Source organism: Elgaria multicarinata, chromosome 4, assembly GCF_023053635.1.
Source record: "Elgaria multicarinata webbii isolate HBS135686 ecotype San Diego chromosome 4, rElgMul1.1.pri, whole genome shotgun sequence".
Taxonomy (NCBI): domain Eukaryota; kingdom Metazoa; phylum Chordata; class Lepidosauria; order Squamata; family Anguidae; genus Elgaria; species Elgaria multicarinata.
The window spans coordinates 37432864-37454953 of NC_086174.1; the positions used below are offsets into that span (position 1 = coordinate 37432864).

General features: G+C 43.2%; 1 protein-coding gene across 2 annotated transcripts; it reads right to left on the minus strand.

The window, feature by feature from the left end:
* Window positions 1-3873: 3873 nt before the first annotated feature.
* TAF1A (TATA-box binding protein associated factor, RNA polymerase I subunit A) lies at window positions 3874-21337 on the minus strand. 2 transcript variants are annotated; one of them, XM_063124096.1, is made up of 11 exons: window positions 21196-21337; window positions 19057-19176; window positions 17308-17477; window positions 16402-16515; window positions 14542-14740; window positions 11563-11693; window positions 10757-10915; window positions 8351-8417; window positions 7169-7292; window positions 5489-5649; window positions 3874-4189 (listed from the first exon to the last, which is right to left on the minus strand). In XM_063124096.1, the coding sequence occupies exons 2-11, from the start codon at window positions 19172-19174 to the stop codon at window positions 4071-4073; spliced, it is 1362 nt and encodes a 453-aa protein (XP_062980166.1). In that variant the 5' UTR covers window positions 19175-19176; window positions 21196-21337; the 3' UTR covers window positions 3874-4070. The 2 variants fall into 2 exon arrangements, with proteins under 2 accessions (XP_062980166.1, XP_062980167.1); XM_063124097.1 differs by lacking the exon at window positions 21196-21337 and adding an exon at window positions 20219-20330.
* Window positions 21338-22090: the final 753 nt, after the last annotated feature.

A 22090-nucleotide genomic window follows, 5' to 3' on the forward strand; every position in this document is an offset into this window, starting at 1 on the left:
CTCTCTCCACTCTCCCATTAAGTTTACTATTGGTGAGCTAAGAAGCAACCCTCTAGACTGCCTCTTTGCTATTCCACGCCTCTCCTCCCCCTCCTTCCCTTTTGCAAATTTATCTTCCCCACCACCACCACTTGAAGAGCACAGATGGAGGCAGATGCCCTCAGCTTCCCAATAGCACACACCTTATATTGAGAGAGAGAGAGAGAGAGAGAGAGAGAGAGAGAGAGAGAGAGAGAGAGAGAGAGAGAGAGAGATGAGGCATAAATTACAACTGCAGCAAGCATTCTATAATACCTTGTGAGCAGCTATAGGAAAAGGTTACTTTTCCCATTCACAAAGCTCAGGATTCCAAAGCTCAGCAAAAGAGCTGTGAAGATGAATCATTTTCATCCATTACGTACTCACCCTAATTGACTTGAGCTCAGTCAAACCGAGATCAAATTCTAAAGAAATAGAATTGTGTAAGGGCTGGTGGGGGGGGGAGTCCTAAAGTAGGATTCACCACCACCACCACAACACCCACACACCTAATCATAGCATGTGGACATGAAAATGGGGTTTTGATCATTGGCACTTTAGAGCAATATGCTTCACACCGCAACAGCTATGGACTCACAATAATTTAATACATTCATCCTCACAGTAATAATAATATCATAGAGCACCACAAAATTCCTTTCCCCCCTCCCCCCTTTTTTGGCACTCTAGGAACTGGGGCCTCTGAAGTGGTTTGCCAGAGGCTACTCAGCAAATCTGTAAAGTGGGGCATTAATTCTCCGCATTTTATAATTTCCTTCATCTTGTTGAAACTATTTTGTCAACTTGGAGTGCGCACACACAGGGATGCAAATAGGGTGAAAGGAAAGGTGAACATGGTGCCAATTTAAGTTTTTTTTTCCAGGAAATATTTCTGCTCCCCCCTCTGACCCACAAATCAAAACAAGGGAATATTCAAAATAACATTAATTATTTTGAACATGCATTGACTCTGGTGGTGCAGAAAGCTAACCATAAGTTAAGACCCCGGCCTTAATGGTGCTATGGACCACCCCCCTTTTTAGGCAGCTACGTCTATTACTTCAGTTGTGAAGCACATAGTTAGCCTTTCTCTTCTCCCCCAACCCTGCCATTCCACGCTTTACGCTCCTGATATGCTAGACCAAAACACACACTGCCAACCCTGATTAAAAGAAAAAACATACCACATTCCCCCAAATTACAGTATATAATAGCACTTATGGGGTACAGACAGGAATAAGTAAGGGACAGAGCCCTCTTCAAGGGATCTTAAGAGGACAATCCTATGTATGTTCAGACAGAAAACAATAGTCCTACAACAACTCCCAGCATTCCTCATACTGGCTGTGGAATGTAGGAGTTGTAGGACCTTTTTCTGTCTCAACATGCATAGCATTTCATCTCCAACAGGGAAGGCAGCACAATCTTACATATTGTTTAATTTTTGCCTAGGCATCTCAGCTCAGTGATGAGCACTGGGGTCTTGAACCCGGGACTCAAACAGCGGTACCCAGGAGCCTCGATCCCTGTGCTACCATGGCCGTTTGCTAGACGAAGGAAGGAGCTTCTGCCTTCCCTCTGCTGTGCTGCAGCACCACCACTGCAGATGGACAGGTGGTGATATTGCAACTGCCGCCCCAGCAGATGTCAAGTGACCCAAGGTTCTAAGACGCTGTGCCCTGACTCCTCAATTTGGGGAACTATTTGTCCAGGCACAGTTTGAACCACTCATGGACTACCTAGCCCCCTGGCCTGCATGTACAACCTATCTTTCCTGATACTGCTTTGCCAAGTGCAGGATGATGAGTGGATTGCTTTTATACCTCTAGGGCACAGTCCTTCTTGCTGCTCAGAACCCCCCGAACTCAGAGGCTTCTGAGATTCCTAAGCCCTGCTGACTGAAGGAGGAGGAGCAGAGGCAATCTTTGCTTCTCCACCCTCCATTCTTTGATTTTTTGCTAGATGGGCTAAAAAAGCTCCAGCTATTGGGCAGTATAGAAATTAAATAAATTTAAAAGTATCTCATCTAGTATAGGAGTAAGCAACCTTCAGGCTTTTGGGGTCTACTTTGTGTTTTAACTAGATTCCTAAGATCTAACAACTGTAGCCAAGTGTTTGCATAGTAGGGAGACCGACACTTAGAATTAAAGAAAGGTAAATGGTACCTCTGAGCATATATTCAGCCCAGGATTTTGTTGTTCATTACCAGAACTGACCTCTCAGGCTCTTCTATTGGGAAAAAAAATCCAATCTTGGTCTCCCCACAGCTTTTCAATATTTAATAGTTGCTATTTATTTTGTTTCATTTATATGCCACCATTTTCCTCCTGCAAGGAACCTTCTCTCCATTTTATCCTCCCAGGAACCCTGTGAGGTAGGTTTGGCTGTGTATTTGTGTGCATGCATGCAAACAGGGAGGTTTAACCCTCTCCTCCATGCCTGCTGAGATGGGATTACTTACAATGGGAGGTGGGGAGGCTAAAGCCTCTCCCACCCATAAGAACATAAGAGGAGCCTTGCTGGATCAATCCCAGGGTCCATTTAGTTGGGCATTCGACCCACACAGTGGGTAACCCACAAGCAAGCCTTTAGTGCAAGAGCAACCCTCTCAGAGATTGCTGGAGGATGTGTGTGTTAAATCCTTTCCCCTAGTGGTCCTGATCAAGCACGCTGTCCTAGCAGTTTTAATAGTGGTGCCAGAACAGGGGGTCTTGACCTTCAGCCCAACTGATTAGCCAGGCTATGGGGGAAAGTGGTGGGATTCCTAGGCCACAGGGAGAGCAGCAGAGGGCCCATGCAGGCTGTAGGTTGCCCACTCCTTATCTAAGAATTAATTTTATTTATTTCATTTGTATATCGTAGCTGAAATTCTCTGGATGGTTTACAATTGGTAAAAATACAAAATACAGCATAATAAAAAAAGATAGTCTAAAAATTTTAACATAGAAAAATTAAAACAATGTGAACGGCTAAAAAGAAAAAATGTTTTTCCTAATAGACCTGTTCTAAAGTGGCAGACAGAGATGCCTCACCATATAACATTGAATGTCCAGGGGTAGAGTGGTCTTTACCTGGCACCAAAAAAAACGACTGTATTTGCACCAAGCAGACCTCAGCAGGGAGCTCATTCATTGCGGGGGGCCACCACTGAGAAGGCCCTCTCCGTTGTTGCCACTTTCTGAGCCTCCCTTGAAGGGGGGCAGGTGTTGATCATAGTGCCCAGGTATGTTCAGGTTGGGAGAGGCGTTCCATCAGGTATTGCAGTCCCAAGCCATGTAAGAAGCCTTCTTGTGCTTGATTTACTGACAGGGGTATCAATATTAAGATACTTCCATGATAGATCAAGCACTAACGTTCAGTCATTCTGATAGCTAGAAAAGTCTAAAAATAGGACATTGTATCTTCCACCTCATTACCAGCCAGTATGCCAAACCACAACTCTTATGAAGATGCAACAGTCTCTTCCTCCTCCTCCTCCACAACTCTGCATGCAGAAGGAGAACAAGCTTGGTGTTGAGATCAGCAAGCATGCAAGTTTAAAAACATGGCAAGTCCTTCATGGCATAGAATGGACCAGTGTGTGCCGTCCTCCTCACTTGTTAACCATTATTGCATGATGGAGGGGGACCTTCTAGGGACAACCAATTCTATATCTATGCTTGCAGGATGCAGATGGTATTCATAGCATATCTATATAATACATCATTTATGCCCACCTAATACATACAGACTCTGTTCAGGAACATATTTGAATTGTTAATATGAAGGGTTTGAAATATGAGGAAAACCTGTTTTGTGTAAAAGCTTCAAGCCTGAAGTTTTATTCTAGCAATTAATTCAAAATGGCACAATGCATTCCTTCAAACAGATTTATTATCAAACAGGAATTCCGTAACAAACAAAAAAGTTGCCATTCATGTACAAGGTTTCTGCATTGAAGTAATTATTTGCAGGGGAGATCTGTACACAAACTGAAATTTATACAAACTGGAAAAATAATCTTGTACAGTTTTCTTTAAAAGACAACGTTTGGCCTCTGAAGTAGTCAAATATCAAGCAGACAACCTCAGAGCGACCCAGCTGTGTTCTTTTACAAACATTTTCAGCGCTTTGAACTTTTTCTTCTTGGCTTTATAGTGCTCTTTTGTGATATATTTAAAGTATTTGCAATCTAGACAAACACAAACACGAAATGGCATTAGAATTATTGGGAAATGTATTAAAATTAAAAAGGAGAAAATGTGACAGAAGGAAGGCTCTACTGAGCACAATAAGCCCACAAACTGGATTCATATTCATGTTCTTATACAAAAGGGAAACCTCCCTTGGCTCTTTCTCTCAGACTTTGTTTCACTGATTTAAGTGTCTACTGGTTGGAACCTCCAATGTATTTGGTTGCACGAAGACAGGATTCTAATCCTTATTCAGGAAAGCTATGTCCTATTAAGTGTCATCAGAAGACATGCACACAGTAGTTTACCATGCTTAACCTCGGAGAAGAAATAACCAAGGCTCTATCTATTTCACAAAGTGAACGAGTTGCTATCATAGCTTCCCACAATGAATCCTAGAAAATGTATTGCGCACTTTCTGAGAAATCTCTCACTCACTCTCTGAGAAATCTCAGAAATTCCACAAAATTGCAGTTCCCAGCTTTCTTAGCCTGGCTTGGCTTTGTAGTGTAGCAGTGCGCTTAGCTCCCAAATGATATCGATACTTTCTCAGGAAGCCCATGACAACATACGGCGTGGCTCTTTGGACATCTGGTGGCTGGGATTTAAATAATTCTGCCATTAGTTCTGCATGTGCAAGGGGGCTTTAGGCTGAGTTACTTGAGCTCTCCCACCCCACCCCATGCTTTTTGGCAAACTGCAGACTTTAAAAAACATCTTGTGATATGGCATGAAGTCCAGCTGTTTGTTGGGGGAGGGAAATCCCACTGAACATGCCCAAAGCACTCCACAGTGTGCAAGCCTCAATGTTTAACAAGATTAAAAGGATACTTACATTTCAGTATAGTCATGTTATAACAACAGGAAGCAAGTAAATATAACAAGGTAATCCTACATCTGGAAGAAGTAGGATTAGAAGGCAATTTGGGGGGGAAATAAAGGGACTTTAATATCTAAAACCATCTCACAGAAGCTTTGGAGGTATCTGGAGTTGCCAGTCTGCCTAGTTAAAGGTCTCCATTAGCTGTCCGGGTGGGATAGGGCAGAAGCGCTAAGCATGGCGCATGCAGAAGAAAGCACTATTGTGATAAAGTTAAACTATTAACTATCCCTTAAGATGTGGTGATGGCCACCAACTTAGATGCCTTTAAAAGGCAAGTAGACTAATTCATGGAAGGTAAGGCTATCAGTGGCTACTAGTTACGATGGCTATATATTATTTCCAGGATGAAGATGATGATATCATCATCGTCTATGTACAGGAGAAGAACATTTCTGGCGGAGGAGAGGGGGATTACCTTTTCCCAGCAGTATTCCAGCCACAAGTAATTTTTCACAAACAAGTTTTTCACTTTCCTGCCAGTTTCTTTTTGCCAAATAAACGCTGAAATGGAAGGCTGGCCACCAGTCCTTTCGGGCATCCCACTCCTTCTTGAGCCAGTCAAGTTGCTTACCAGAGCTGGGCGGGGTTGGGGAGAGAACAAAAAGAAAGAGAAAACAAGGTAGAGACCCAAATCTTGGATGTTGGCAGGAGAATTCTGTACTTGACCAGAACATTGCAGAGGTAGCTAAGACCACATGCATTCCTTTATCCTAGCCTCTGCTAGGCTGCCTGGGTCTGGCTGCTTGCAGCTTCATTCTGTATTTGCAGAAAACTGTGCTATTCCAAGGTGTGCCATGCAGTTGTATTCAAGCTCTTGCAGCTGGCACAGAATATGCTTTGAAACAAGTGCTAAAGGTGAGCAACATGTTAAAGTGACCAGGAGTGTTGTAAAACAGTAGGAAAAGAGGATGGGGCATGGAGAGGGGGTGATACCATCCACTATTTAAAACGCCTAAACATAAAAACAGGGTATTATTCTGCAGCAATAGTCTGCTGGCTGCTAGCAATTGTTTATAGGTGACCAACTAAGGAGTCAGAATTCCAGACATTCAGCATGAATCTAGCCCTTTAAGAAAAAAGCTAAGACGTTACCATCACTACTGAGCATGATTAATTCACTCTTGATTGAACTCTTGCCAATACTTTTATGCCGAAGCTGTTTGTACACTTTTTGCACCACCAAGACCCAGGAAGCTCTTATAGCAACTGAAGGGGATTGGCTGTGCTCTTAAAATGTGGGCCTTATCTTTGAAAGGAAACTCTGATATGTATTTATTATATTTATATCCAGCCTTTTCCTCTAAGGAACCCAAGGTGGTGCACATGATCTTCCCCCTCTCCAATGTATCCTCACAAGTTAAAGATGCAGGAGCTATACTAGAGTGACCAGATTTAGAAGAGGGCAGGGCTCCTGCAGCTTTAACTGTTGTGATGAAGAGGGAATTTCACCAGGTTCTCCATATATACAAATCACCTGCTGAAATTCCCTTTTCAATGCAACTGTTAAAGATACAGGAGCCCTGTCCTCCTTTTCATATGGTCACCCTATGTTATCTCTCTCTCTCATGTCATCTCTCAGTAGGAAGGCTACTAAATTTTCTAGACTAGTAACTTTCATTATCTTACTTGCAAGGCTGGATAACATTAAGAATACCGTATTTTTTCAATTCTAAGACACACTTTTCCCCCCATATAAACATCTCTAAGAACGGGGTGCGTCTTAGAATCGCTGGTGTGTCTTAAGGTTCTTTTTCCGTTGGTGGTACTGAAATTAGTGTGCGTCTTACAATCGATGGCGTCTTACAATCGAAGAAATACGGTAAGTAAACCAACAGCTACTATAAAATAAAAACTAGTTGGACTTCTTTTTTAAAAAGAACTCTAAAGTGATCTCCCACTAAAAAGGTGAGGGCACACTTTTGATGGTCGGAGCAAGGAACTAGAACCTTCTCCTGACATAATAGCTTTTCAATTTGAGAAGGGTTTTTTGCATGAGGGCACAATCAAACATACAGTTCTCCACCTGCAGTCTGAAGTTGTACAATCTAGCAAGAGCTATATCACACGGCAGCTGATTGGGTACTTTACGACTTACTTCTGCAGTATTTCTACAATCTGCTTTGCCAAACAGCTCCAAGCTTTTGTGTTTTCCTTCCAGTCAGGGAAGTCCAAGGCTGCAAAAATGACTTGCAGCCGTAGTTTGTGGTTTTTCTTTTTTTCTGCAATTAAAACAGATCTCGTGAAGACATTGCAAATGAATTAGCAAGCACCAAGGCCCACTTTGCAACACATTTGCACCAGATGGGTGCTAAAATTCTCCTTCCTGTCAAGCGGGATGATAGGGGTAACTAAGCTATCCTCAGCTGAGAGTAGTTTAGATATAATGCATGGACTCTTTTTCAATCTTAAAAATGCAGCCCTAGCTCTATGCACTGGAGGAGTCCTCCTCAGAGAAGGAGCTGGAGCCCCAGAGCACGCCAGATCAGCTACTGCCACCAGACCAGCAAGAGCCTGGTCCCCTGGGGTGAAGATTGCAGGTCCACCCCTGTCAGGAGGAGGGATTCTGCCTCTGAGGGCCCAAAGGAATGTTGTCTCCTCAAGCAACAGGGCAGTAGGGCCCCTGTGAGAAGTCCTTCTTGCAGAGAAGGTCTCCTCGGGAGAAAATGACTCCTCAGGAGTAGGGCTCTGAACAGGGAGCTCTGATTACTGCAACTGAGCTATGGGTGGGGCTCAGCAGGCTTTGGAGTTAAAAGCTTTCACTGTAGACCTAGCAGCCAGTGTTGGAACAACACTGCTCTTCCAGCTCCTGTGCCCTGTGATTGATGCTCTGTGGTATTGGCCTTTGGACTTGCCATTGACTTTGCCTCTGGGCTGTATAATGTATCTAACTGGTTATGTTTTTGACCTCTGCTTGTAATTTAGACCACTCCTGTCTTAAGTTTGAACCCAATTGGATAGAAACCTGTATGCCTGAACGCATGCTGGCTGCATTGCGTTGCTTCTGTGTTAGCCTTGCACTCCGAGTCTGCTGCAGTCAAAGCAGGAGAGTCGAACGCGTTACAGCAGTTTATTTTGGCTGTAACCAAGGTGTGTGTAACTGAAGCCAGGCTTGCCTTCCCCATACAGGGTCACAGCTTGCAGAGCTGGCAATAAGCTCTCTTTGTCACTGACGCTAACCTTTTATCTACATCAGACAAGTGTCTTTGTTTTGTGTAATTATGCCCAAGTTTCCTTTCCTCCTCTACTCTATAACTGGGGTGTAGTTAAAAGGACTTACTTGACTTTTTAAGCATGATGTAAAATTCCAACATCAGTTCATGAGAAGGAACAAGCTCATGCAAGACCTAGGAAGAGATGGACAGATGTTAACCTACTTGGATAAATACTTGGGGGAATAAAGTTATGCACTTTTACACCCCACTCATCTCAATGGAAGAATTATTAGCAGAGGCTTGTGCCACAGTTAGCTATATCAGAGGACAGGATACTTCACAGTCAAAGTTTACATAGGTGTAAAAGGCTCCCATTTCTGTGAGACTATTAACAAGTTTGTTGTTCCAGGGAGAGCGAGACAAAAAGATGTCAAGAAGAATTGAGAAGAAATACTTAGCAAGAATAGAAATGACAAATATATAGCTACAAGATAACCTTTTTCCAGAGACATGTTCAAGACCTATTTGTCAGAAATCAATGGGATTCATTTCGTGAATGGAAATTGAAGGCAGGACAACTCATATTCTGATTACTGCAGGAAACCACTGGCATTACACTCAGATTTCCCAGACACATATTATGGCTATTGTGCTATTAATGCACTTAAACTTCCTAGGTTTGGAAAATGTGGTATATAAAAAAACCTGTCTAGTAAACACATTTTACTTGTGCATTTTGTTGTTTACTGAGAAAAACACTGGCATTAACTGAAGCAATTGTTCTCTCCAAGTTAGATTACACCAATGCACTCTACATGGGCCAGCCATTGAAGACTGTTCAGAAGCTGCAGCTTGTGCAAAATGTGATAGCCAGATTACTAACTGGGCCCAGAAGGTCTGACCACACACAACCAATTCGGGCCTGCCTGCATTGGCTGCCTATATGTCTCCAAGCCCGATTCAAGATGCTAGTTTTAACCTTTAAAGCAATACACAGCTCAGGACAGCAATACCTGATGGAACGCCTCTCCCAGCCTGAACATACCCAGACACTATTATTAACATCTGAGACCTTCCTCTGAGGAAGCCTTGGAAGGTGGTGAGAGAGCGCCATCTCAGTGGTGCCCCTCCCACCCCCCAACTATGGAATAAGCTCCTCACTCAGGCCCGCCTGGCACCAACACTGTCATCTTTTCAGCAACAGGTTAGAACTGCCCTCCACTCCCAGGCATATGATGGGTTATTTATGCCATCAATCTAAATAGGTCTAGTATTTTATTAAAACTGTTTTCAGCTGTCTGTTTTTTAAAAAATGGTCACTGGAACATCTAGGGGTGACCACATCACACAAGTCCTAGTTTCCGGGCAAAGTATAAAGTGTTGGTTATCACCTTTAAAGCCCTACATGGTTTGGGTCCAGGCTACCTGCGGGATCGCCTTCTCCCGTACAATCAGGCCCGCACACTTAGGTCCTCTGGGAAGAATCTACTTCAGTCAGCAAAGACTAGACTGACAACCATAACCCAGAGGACCTTCTCTTCTTCTGCTCCCAGACTGTGGAATAGCCTGCTGGAGGAGACTCGTCAGCTTGACAGTCTTTTAGCATTCAAGAAGGCTGTCAAGACTGATCTCTTCCGGCAGACCTATCCAATGGAATTTTAAGATGTTTTTAGCAATGTATATTATGTTTTAATTGAGTATTTAATCAGGTATGCTTTAGGGTGGATTCCTGCATTGAGCAGGGGGTTGGACTCGATGGCTCCCTTCCAACTCTACTATTCTATGATTCTATTATGTATTTTATTGTTGTTCCCCGCCTCGATCCAATCGGAGCGGCGGGTAAGAAATAAATTATTATTTTTAAAATTGTAATCGATACTTGAGGGCGCGCCTCTCCCTATATATGCCTGCCTGAGATTTGAGCTCTGTTGGAGTAGCCCTCCTCTGCATCCCACCAACACAATATATACGCTATGATGGGACATGGGAGAGGGCTTTCTCTGTTGTGGCACCCCGGCTGTGGAATGCCCTCCCCTTGGAGGCTCGACTGGCGTTAGCACTGGCTTCATTTCGTCGCCAAGTGAAGACATGGCTTTTTAACAAAGCTTTTGATGGCTAAATTCACCAAGCCTATACACAGTTTTAAATTGGTTTTACTGTTTTAAATTCTATACCGGTTTTAGCTTATTAATGGTTTGATTTGTTTTTAGCTGTGTATATTTATTGTTTTATATTGTTTGTATTAGTTTATCTGTACGCCGGCCTGAGATCCTTGTGATATAGGGTGGGCTACAAATGCTTAATAAAATAAATAAAGATGTAAATTTTTATGCTGTATTTTTATGTAGTATTGTGTTATGAACTGTTGTAAACGGCCCAGAGAGCTTCAGCTATTGGGCGGTATAGAAATGAAATATAATAACAACAACACACATAACACCACCTAGACAAAATATGGCAACATTCCTGAAATTGACAGGCTGGATTTGGAGAATTTACAGCAACCATTAAGGCAGACCTAGAACTCACACCTGGAGTGCAGAAATCTGCGTTTTTCTTGATTCACGCCTTCTCTTTAGGAACTGATAGAAGAAGACATGAGCATTAGGATTGGCTGGAAATTTGGAATTATATGCATATTCACTTAGAACTTCTCTTGCTTCTTCATACTTCTCATAGTGTTCCAGCATCTGAAGGAATAAAATACGTAACCGATTTAAAGCTGTAGACCACATTTTCACCTTCAGGTACTCAGCCTTTTGCAACACAATGAACATAGCAAAAGAAAGTTTTCATCGAAAACAAGTAATTCAGCAGTCAGGAAATTCAGACAATGGGTCAGAATTAACACCTTTAGATTATACCTCAAGCAAAAGCCAGGTGGAACAAATGTCTGGATACATTAAAGGCATATATGTATTGCTTGATGAGGATCAAACTCCCAAACTATGTAGCTATTGAAAGAGTACATGTCCCTTGGGACCAGCTAGCCCCACCAACAGCCATTTTGTGACTAGTCATTTTGCGGTGGTGCCCACACAGTTTCTCAAATGTACAGATGTACCTATGAGCCCAAAAAGGCTGGGGATCTCTGACACAGAATTGAATACTTTTTTTTTAATAGCCACTGAAGTTAGAATCCATCACCATATTGTCTGACACAGAATTCCCAAGACCACCCTATCCTTACTAAATACTTTTTCAGGGGACTGTTTTTCTAACTCCTGTGGTGTATTGAAAATATTCACCACACTATAAAATGTTGAACTGTCAGCAATGTTCAGGACAAGAATTAAAAAAGTGGTGAGCTAGCCATATAGGTAAAGTGTGCTCTTACATCCACATAACACATCACAAAAGGATCCCAAACTCCAGGGAATTTAATTATCTCCTTGAGGCTGCCTGTAGCCTGCCGGTACAAACGCTTCATTTCTTCCTGAACAGAAGACTCTGCATAGCTGCCTTCATCTGTGAAAGACAAGACATCCATGTCTAATGTTAAGTACCATGATTGGAAACTAGTCTCAGTTTCCAAAGGAGCTTTCCGGGCATTGCCAAATATATCTCAAATTCGTAGCATAGGAGCTGTATTCTGCATTTTAAGATCATAATATACAAAGAGCCATACCGGATCAGAACAAGTCCAGCATTTTGTTCACATGGTAGCGAGCCAGCTGCTTGAGGAAAGCCCCCAACTGGGACCTGGGTGCAGTAGTACTCTGCTGCTCAGGTTTCCCAGCAACTGGTATACGCAAGCATATTGCCTCCGACACTGGAAGTAATATATATCCATCAGGATTAGCAGCCATTGGTAGTCTTATCCTCCATGAATTTGTCCAACTCCCTTTTAAAGCCATCCAAGCTGGTGGCCATCACTTCATCTTGTGGAAGTGAATTCCATAGTTTCCCTATGCACTGTGTGAAGACGTCCTTCCTTTTATCTGTCCGGAATCTCCCAACAACCATCTTCATGGGTTGGCCCTGGGTTCTAGTATTGTGAAAGCAGAAGGAAAATATCTCCCAATCCACTTTCACCACACCATGCATAATTTTGTACAGAAAGCTTTGGCTATTGGGAGGTATACAAATGTGTAATTTATTTATTTATTACCTCTTTCAAGTCTCTCCATACTCTCTTTTCCTGAGCTAAACTGTAACCTTTCCTGATAGGGGAGATGCTCCAGCCCCTTGATCACTGTGGCTGGCCTTTTTGCACCTTTTCCAATTCTTTATTTCTAGAGCTTTACTGGTCCCAAAGAAACCATCAGACTAGATAATGAGGTTCATCCATCATTAAGTTATGCCAGCCCAAGGTATTTTTCTGCCTGAGGCAGAATTTATTTATATTTATAACCTGCCTTTTCCTCCACAGAGCCCATGGTGCTTTTCCTCAAGTCATAGTGCATAGCACCAAACACTGCCCAAGTAATTTTGGCACCTAAGGCAGAAAATTCCATAAATACCTCTCCCTGAGAGTAAAAATACAGTAATACACTAAATAACTTAGAGCCAGCAGCCCTTTCTTGGCACCCTAAATCAGCTGCCTAAGGTGGCTGCCCAACTCTGCCTAATGGTAGAGCCAATACTGGTTTACACTGTACTATCCAAGCCCAAGGATCACAATTGCTAACAATGTAGCTGTTTCTTCAGCTGAAACACACAGCATTACTTTGGTTCATCCAGAACGGACATTTGCTTTCTACACGACTGCTCTGCTACCACAAACTTTGTTACATTTGTGCCTAGTTACTCTCTGTTTCAATTTTCCACCAACCAAGGAACCTTTCTGGTTCATCATCTTAAGAAGACATCGACCCTGTTCAGATGACATCCTAAGCCACGGTAGTTAAGCATTTTGGGCTAAACAATATGGCTTAGCGTGTCATGTGAACCATTCCTAACCTTGGCGGCTACATAACCACGGTTTAAACACGCTCACTAACCATTTGCTGCAAATAGGTTAGCTGCCTAACCATGGCTTAGCGTGTTGTCTAAACAAGCCCATCCTGATTACATGATTTAAACAGACTCCCCGTCCTATTCCACCCAACCCCAAACCTGCTTTTTGTAAATCTTCCCTGGTGAAGAAATTTGGGGACTCAAAAGCTCACACATTTTTTGACATCTCTGAATTGGATTTCTGATTTTTTTTCTTATGGCTAACATAGTTGCCTTTATTTTTTGTATACCTAAGCCATGGTTAAAGATTGGCCACAAGCCAAAACTATGAAGTGTGTTTGCATTCAGTGTTTTGCATTAGTCATTGTTAAATGCTATATCTACCCAACAACCATGGCTTCCTTACCTGTACACTTGCAATGTGACAAGCAGGTCTCACTGGTCTCTCCCTATAATTCCTTCCAGAGGATGGGATTTAACTAGGCAAATTAAACCATGATATCACTGTATTTTGGGGACCTTAATCAGGTTTAAGACAACAATTCACGGTTAAGCATTAAATTTACCCCAGGCTAATGAGTCTCAGCAAGCTTATTTGCAAAGCAGACTGAAATTATTGTTATTAGGACCATTTTCTTTACTGAAAAAACCATTAAGTTGGAGCGCCATAACCCTCAGTTCTTTGTGTAAGATGCAATACAGGTACAATGACAAAGAACAAGAGTCTTAGAGGGCAATCCTATGGCCCTTAGACAGCATCTGAGGGGGTGTGGGGTGTTATAGGATAATTCAGATTCCAAGCTCCGAGGTCAGAGACAGCGCTCCAACCTCAGACCCAGGAATCAGAGCTCCTTGCCCCTTTCCTTTCATAGCCGGTGTGGAGAGAACTGTGTCACCTGCCTCTCTGAGCTCGCAAAAGCAACCTTGGAGAGCAGGGAAAGGGGGCCTTTCTCTGGGTGGAGATGGGAGGTGACTGGGGAAGTGGGGATACAAGTTATACTCCCTCCCCTTCCACAGAGCCCTGCTAGATGGGCAAAAAAAACACCACCCATCTAGCAAAAATGCAGAGTGGGGGAAGTGCGGAGGAGACAATCACATCTGCACTCCTACCACTCTGCATGGGATGCCCATCAGACTCCAAATTCACAGGCTGATGAGCATCCAGAGAGGATTGTGCCCTTACAATATAATCGCCAGAGCTAACCTTCTCTTAGTCTGCCTTCCTCTTTGTCATAACACCACAATCGAAAACACGTTCACTCAGAAGTAAGTCCCAGGGTGGTGAGTGGGACGTCATCCCTAGTTAAATATGCTTAGCACTGCAGCTTAAGTTTCAAGAACTGGATGTAAAAAACACGGTCTTCCACAAGTCTTACCATTGCTTGCAGCACCAGTAATCCCAAAGGCAGATACTCACCAAGCTCCAGCAGGTCAGTCTTCTTTTTGAGCCACTTATAATAGTCCAACAGCCCCCTATAGCCTTGAATGAGTTTCAGTTCATGTTCAAAATCAACTGTTTGTTCTCCGTAGCGCCAGCTTTCTGCCTGGACCAGATGCTGATAGGCCTCCTCCAGAAATCCACTGCACAGCAGGTGGAAGGCATGCTCTAAAGAAACCTGCAGTCGTTTGTAAAGAGCCCGTTTACGATCCTTCTCAGCAACAGCAAGGTGAAATACAATGCTACAGTACAAATTCTGATGGCCACAGAGAGCTCCTGCACTGGCAGACCTCCTCATTAACTTCAGTGGCAAATGGCAGCTCTGCATGTAGAATAAGGATGCACCTTCAGAACAATCCCTCACAGTGAAATGAATGGGGAAGCACATAAGCACACTGGGGGTGGGGTGGGGATGTTGTTGTTGAAACTTCGGCATGTATAAGATGCACCAGATTGACCTGCCCAAACGTACAAATGCAGAGCCAGCATCTAGGGCAGGCATGGTTGGGCACCTGCCAAGAGCTCTCACCCCAGTAGGGGGCCACTAACAGGAGTCCTTAACCATTGCAACCTGCTTGTTCATAGAATCATAGAATAGTAGAGTTGGAAGGGGCCTACAAGGCCATCGAGTCCAACCCCCTGCTCAATGCAGGAATCCACCTTAAAGCATCCCTGACGGATAGCTGTCCAGCTGCCTCATGAATGCCTCTAGTGTGGGAGAGCCCACAACCTCCCTAGGCAATTGGTTCCATTGTCATACAGCTCTAACAGTCAGGAGGTTTTTCCTGATGTACAGCCGGAATCTGGCTTCCTGTAACTTGAGCCCATTAGTCTGTGTCCTGCACTCTGGGAGGATCGAGAAGAGATCCTGGCCCTCCTCTGTGTGACAACCTTTCAAGTATTTGAAGAGTCCTATCATGTCTCCCCTCAATTTCCTCTTATCTAGGCTAAACACGTCCAGTTCTTTCAGTCTCTCCTCATAGGGCTTTGTTTCCAGACCCCTGATCATCCTCATTGCCCTCCTCTGAACACGCTCCAGCTTGTCTGCATCCTTCTTGAAGCGTGGTGCCCACAACTTGATGCGATACTCAAGATGAGGCCTAACCAGGGCCGAATAGAGGGGAACCAGTACCTCACGTGATTTGGAAGCTATACTTCTATTAATGCAGCCCAATTCACCTGCCTCTCACTCTGATGGTGAGAAGGAGAAGCAGAAGATGCCACTGCCTACTTACTCACTGGCTCTGCCTGTCAAGCAAGCAAGAGGGAGCAATGGTGAGAAAGAGGAGGAGGAGCAATAGCAGCTGGTGATGATGGTGGTGAGAAAATAGAATAACAAAGGAAGTGAATCACTAAGGAAGCACATGTATGTTTTGAGCTTCAGCCTGTATAAAGAGCTCCAGACTGATCAGTGCAATTACACAAACAGTGCATATTTTTTAACGTACGGGGAGCTGATTCAACTCAGTTCAAGGCGGTGAACTGCACATCTAAACCCTTGTTAACCGCCCAGAAAGCTTCAGCTATTGAGCGGTATAGAAATGCAATAAATAAATAAATAGACTGTCAGGATCACAGAAATTGTACCAGCATACATGGTTGAAAATAACAATATAGCCATAGGTAACATGCTCTTCTGTAATTAAGATATGAAACCATATGTTTCCCTGGATACATTTCTGCAAGGAATAACAAAAATACCTGCATTGAGCTGGGGGTTGGACTCGATGGCCTTATAGGCCCCTTCCAACTCTACTATTCTATGATCGCTCAAAAGTAAAGAAAAAAGTAAAAAGTTATGAACTATTTGAAATTTCAAACCTTTAAAATTATCCTCACCTTTAAATACCTTTTTATCCTTGAATTTTTCATCCGATCAGCAAAGTGGTTAGTCTCATCTATATTGCTGCGTGGATGCTGCTGCAAAATCTCAGTTCCTATTCTCCAGATCTCCTATTATGGAGAAAACACAGCCAGAACGAACAACGAAAGCAAAGGAGAGAAAGCAAACTGTGACTGCTAAAATCCGCTTAAGTGCACATTTAACATACACTATCATTTACGACAAGAAAAGAGGCACGTTTTAACTGGATAATGAAAAAGTTTTTCTACCATATAGTACAGGCCACAGAAACCAATTCAACTTCTCTCCAACATCTCTAAGCTGTTTAGAATTAGAGCACAACCCGATGACCCCTAGAGAGTGTCCTAGGGTCCATAGGGTGCAACAGATCTCCCCTACCGAGGCTGGAGACAGAGCTCTGGAATCAGAGGCGGAGGTCCAACCATTTAACACCCCCCTCCCATGCCAAACCCCTCCCAGCCTCCACAGAAAATTCAGCAGTGGCTCCCTCTCCTGAGGTCAGAACTCTGACCTTGGGAAGGGAAGAAGATTTGGAGGCATGCCACTGTGCGGAGAAAGGTGGTGGGTCCAACAGCCTCTCAGCCCGCATCCCCGGCACAGAGGAAGAGTTAAATGAGCTCTGAGGCCAACTGAGCAAAAATCACCTATTTGGTGCAGCATGAAGAAAAAAAAAAAAAGAGCCTTGGCCAAATCTTCCTACCTTCCTCGCAAGAGCCTGACAGGGAACTAGATGCACAGGTGGCTCTGACATCGCAGCGTTCAGCATTTGAGTTTCTAGCTCATAAGATTTCTCTTTTAGAACACAATCCTATGCATGCTTAGACAGAAAAAAAGTCCTACAACTCCCGGCATGCCCCAGCCAGCTTAGCTTGTTTACTTACCTCATGAGCTGCAACCTGTTTTCTCAGTGTGGTATTCTCCAACATCTCTAGATAGCTTATCATCAGTTCTGCAGCCCTCTGCCACTGAGACCTCAAGAGAGCATCCTGTATACAGTTTAAACATTCTTCTTTCACCTTCTGAAATTCTGTGGGCTTCCAGCACCTAGTTGCTGTAACATAAGAGTCATTTTGATTCACTGACATTGCGATGGATATTTTCGTAATGAAATTATGACACCAATCTGATAAAAAAAAAATGTGTTACCTTAAACCAAAAACAATCCAAAGAACAAAATAGGTTTAAGGAAACTGATTGGAAACAATGTGCCAAATTCAAGTGATGAAATAAAATTGTGTGTCCATAGAAAATGTATTTAATAATAAAACACATATATATAAAATTTACAAACATACAACAAACAATAATCCCAAATGCGTTTCGACCCCAAGGTCGAATTTCCCAATGGGAAAAGGATTATTATACAGATTTTAAAACACTTTTTTTGTATGCCCCAAATACATGAATATCCAATAGGACCAAAAATTGGCTCCTATAAATCTTCAAAGATATACCAGAAAAAACAGGGGACTTGGCGTTCCCTCCTGTCGTGCATATACTTTTGAAGGCAGTGCTTTTTATAAGCCTCACAAACTAAAGAACTTATTTATGCTTCAGATAAAATTTGGGAGTCGAGTTTCCTGAAGACAGGAGGGAACGCCAACTCTCAGACTGTACCACATCAGAACAGACTGCAAAATTGAATTTGCTTTACAAGCAAAAAACTAGAATGATATAATAAATGATATAATAATAGAACCCCTGCTTGATATGCTAGCTTTTCCATAAGCAGAACAGATTGTTTTGAATGTGGGGCTTCAAACACGACACCCTCCAGTCCATTCTGAAATGACAACAAGGGTATATTCCATGTAATTCTCCAGAACATAGAATTCAGCTCTAAGCAGTCTCCTATAAAAGGTTACACCACCACCTACTGTGGAATTAAAACCTCGAACTGTGGTTCAGACAATGTATGTGTCAACAGAGAAAGGGACTGAGGAAAGAAAGGGGGGTGAGAGGTGAAGAGTAAGAATGGTCTGAATGTTCCGAGAAACTTCCAGAAAACTGCAAACCACTAATAAACTTGTTCTCTTGCTCAACTGTACTTTTCTACTTTGCTGGCTAATCAGGGTTGGCTCATCCTGTTAATATGAAAGACTATAAATAATATCCGCTTTTCTTGCATGGCAGAATTCTCTTGACTGCATGGTGTCACTATAAGAACATAGGAAGAGCTATGCTGGATCAGACAAAGGGTACATATAGTCCACCTCTCTGTTCACACAATGGCCAACCAGCTGTCGACCAGAGACAAACAAAGCAAGACCTAGTGCAATTGCACCCACCCACCCAAGTTCCCCAGCAACTGGTGCACACAGGCTTACTGCCTCTGATACTGGAGGTAGCACATAGCCATTAGGACTAGTAGCCATTGATAGCCTTCTCCTCCTGGAGTGCTGGTCTGAGATCTCCCCATGCAGCCTGCTTGTACTCAGAATAAAGTACCTCTGGCCAACCTCAGAGAGGAGGCTCATTTTCCCCACGCTACTGTAGGATGATGAAAGCCTAAACCAAAAGATGCACTCTAGGGCTTTTGCTGCTTGCTTTCCTTGTTGCTGGTTCTATCATGTCACACAGAGAGCAAAAACAGTCATGCCACTCAGCAATTCACAATACAATGAACTTACTGGTATGGCGAAAACACCATGGGAGTAAAGGTAAATACATTCCTGGAAGAGGAGCACTTATTTCTTTTTCTGAGAAGTGTTGTCTTTCATCTGTCTGTTCTTCATCAGAGCTAGCCATTCCTATGAAGAGAGAGTAGATATATATGTATTTATGCTTTAAGAACAGGCATGAAATGTAGAAAGAAACTAAGGGAGAAAAGATGCTGCAAGTGTCATTATAAGCATATGTAAAAGGAAGTAGAAGACTATTTGCAGTTCAGTTCAGTTGCACAAGAGAGGGGAATAACACTGCTGTGTAGGGAGGAAAGATAGCAAACCACTGATTTTAAATTGAATAAGTAACATAGCCCAGCTGCCGTCTGCTCTGCTCCTGCATCAGTCCCCAGAGATAATACTTTCCTAGCCCTTGGAGGCTTCCGTCAGTCCACTAACTGCTGCAACTCTGCTGAGAAAGAGCAGCAGTTATCCCCACAGAGACCACACAGCCCCATAACTACACAAAACATGTGAGGTGAGCAGCAGCCCCCAGAATGAAGGCTAAGAGAAGGGCTGAGGAAGGAGCATTGCTTCTGGATTGACCTTCCCTTTCCAGAGTAAGAGCAAAAGGAGACAAGGGAAGATTCAGACACAGCGTCACTCATATCTTCTCCACCAATAAGGGCTGCAAGGGGAAAAATTGGAAACCCTGGGCAGGTCTCACATCAAGCAGGACATCGCCTGAACAGCCATGTCTCCATTTCCCTAGGAGGACAGCCATCTGTCATAGCGATTTGGAAAAACAAACAAACCCAGAAACAAAGGAGTTCATACTCTAATCCAGACAGTATTGGGGGTGTGTGTGTAATTGTGTATTTTAGGGTGCAATGCTATGCTTGGAGTTGTAGAACTTTTTTCTGCCTAAACATGCATATCATTGCATCCTAAAAGTGCAATGTATCTGCATGCAAGTCAATGGAGCACAAGGCTTCTACTTGAAATGGGGTGCTAGATTTTGGTTGGGAGCAAATTAACTAGGCCAACCTTTGGCATAAAGTCCCAGGGCTGGATATGTTTTAAAAATAAAGTATCCAATCCTGGCCACAGACCCGCAGACAGACCACTACTGCAATGAGGAGCTAGTGGTTCTAAAAGCAAACCAAAATGGAGCAGAAATGCTTGTTACCAGAATGGTACAGGTCAGTGGAGCTCACAGAAGGAAGTTCTAAGGACCTGTTCCGATCCAGAGGTTTCTGAGGTTATTTTTTGAACTGCTAGCTTTCTGTTACATGACCAGTAGTGCAACAGACTGAGCGGGATGGCAGCAGCGGTACTGGGTACTGGCCAATAAAAATAAATACAAGTATAAAAATGCAGAAGTAGCAGCACCATAACCAGTCAATAAGACTGAACAGAATCATGAAACAGATTTTTTTTTTTAAACCAACAATAGCTACATACACATGCTGGGCACATTTTTTAAAGTCTTTGTCTAGTATCAAAACAACAAAGTTTTTATATTATTTATCTACTTAGAACGTTTTTTGCTACCTTTTTTCATGCCAAATTTCAGGGCAATGTACTGATTAGTGCTTAGGGCCCTGGACTGGGGGGGGGGAGGGAGACCCAGATTTGAGTCTCTACTCAGCCATGAAGCCCACTGACTGATCAGAGTCTCTCTCAGCCTATCCTACCTCACAGGGCTGTTGTTGTGAGGTAAAGTGAGGGGAGGGAGAACTATGTAGTTTTCCCTCCCCTCGCTTGAGCTCCTTGGAGGAAAGGGATGATAAAAATATAAAAACAAGAGAACAGCAGATAAAACTTTAAAACCACCTAGAACTTGCTCCATTAAGTCCTGAATTTCGCTAAAATCCTGAATTTCTCCGCTGTTTACTATTGGCAGCTCTCAAGAAATTCCATCTCCAATCAGATCTGATGACACGAACACTAGTCCAAGAAAGCTTGTGCCATAATATATTTCAGGAGCCATAAAGACTATTTCGTGGCTTTGCAGCAACAGGCTAACAAGGTCACGCTTCCGCTGGATTATCACTCTACTCGTTTTCCTATCTCTACAGGTAACGGCAGGAGACGGCGTGTTACCATCCAGGAGATACTCTTGGTACAATATTGGCTCTGAGTAACCCCAGCCGCCCAACTTACCTCAACGCGGAGTTTCACTCTCTCCCTCCGTTACCACTCCTGGTTGGAAAAGGCGCACGCGCTTCCCAACAACCCTTAAAAGGCCGCTTTTGCTTCTACAACTTCGCCACAGCGGCCGCCATCTTTGTTCAGGGCATTACCGAAGTCCCCGGCAAGGCCTATCACGTGACACACAAGGCCTGCTAAGGGGAGGAAGCGTCTTGGAAGTCATTTACGCATGCGTGAAACGTTGGACTTCTCTCTCTCTCTCTCTCTCTCTCTCTTTTTCTTTAATGAATAAACTGTGGCCGGAGTTGTATAATTCGCCGGTTTCAGATTCTTCTTCGCCCCCACGTGGCCGACGAGAGAAATGTCTTTCTCTTGTAAATTGCTTGAGCCTTGTTGAAGAGGTCTAAAAACTAAAGGAAGAGCAGAATATAATAAAAAGAACTTTGTTCTCTGCTCCCCGCAAGTTTTTCAACTCTCCTTTTTATTGTACTGTTTTATGCTATGTTTAGAATCATTATTTAATTATGGACTGTATTTGTATTTCAGTGTCCTGAATATTTACATCAAAGGGTGGCACAGGCATTTTTAAAGCAACAAAAACTAAGCACAGTTAAGAGAGAGAAAGTGGGAGTAAACAGATGCCCCATGCCAGGGCTGTTTTCTAGTGGGCATAAGGAGCAATCCTATGCATGTTTAGACAGAAAAAAGGGCCTACAACTCCCAGAATGCCCCAGCCAGAATGGGTTGTTGGGGAATGCTGGGAGTTGTAGGCCTTTTTCTGTCTAAAAATGCATAGTGTTGCACTCTTAAATGGTCACCTGATGCTCCACCACACATCAACCAGATGAAATGGGGATTTTTCATCACTCTCAGATAGTGAATATACGGTATATATTATGTCCAGCAA

What these genes read in the sequence shown, in the direction of transcription:
- TAF1A (XM_063124096.1), bottom strand. Translation starts at nt 19,174, where the DNA reads ATGGCTAGCTCTGATGAAGAACAGACAGATGAAAGACAACACTTCTCA. An exon ending in GGATAAAAAGGTATTTAAAG is followed by an intron (nt 14,741 to 16,401) that starts GTGAGGATAATT and finishes AAACGACTGCAG; the next exon opens with GTTTCTTTAGAGCATGCCTT. An exon ending in CGCAGATTTCTGCACTCCAG is followed by an intron (nt 8,418 to 10,756) that starts GTGTGAGTTCTA and finishes ATCTCTTCCTAG; the next exon opens with GTCTTGCATGAGCTTGTTCC.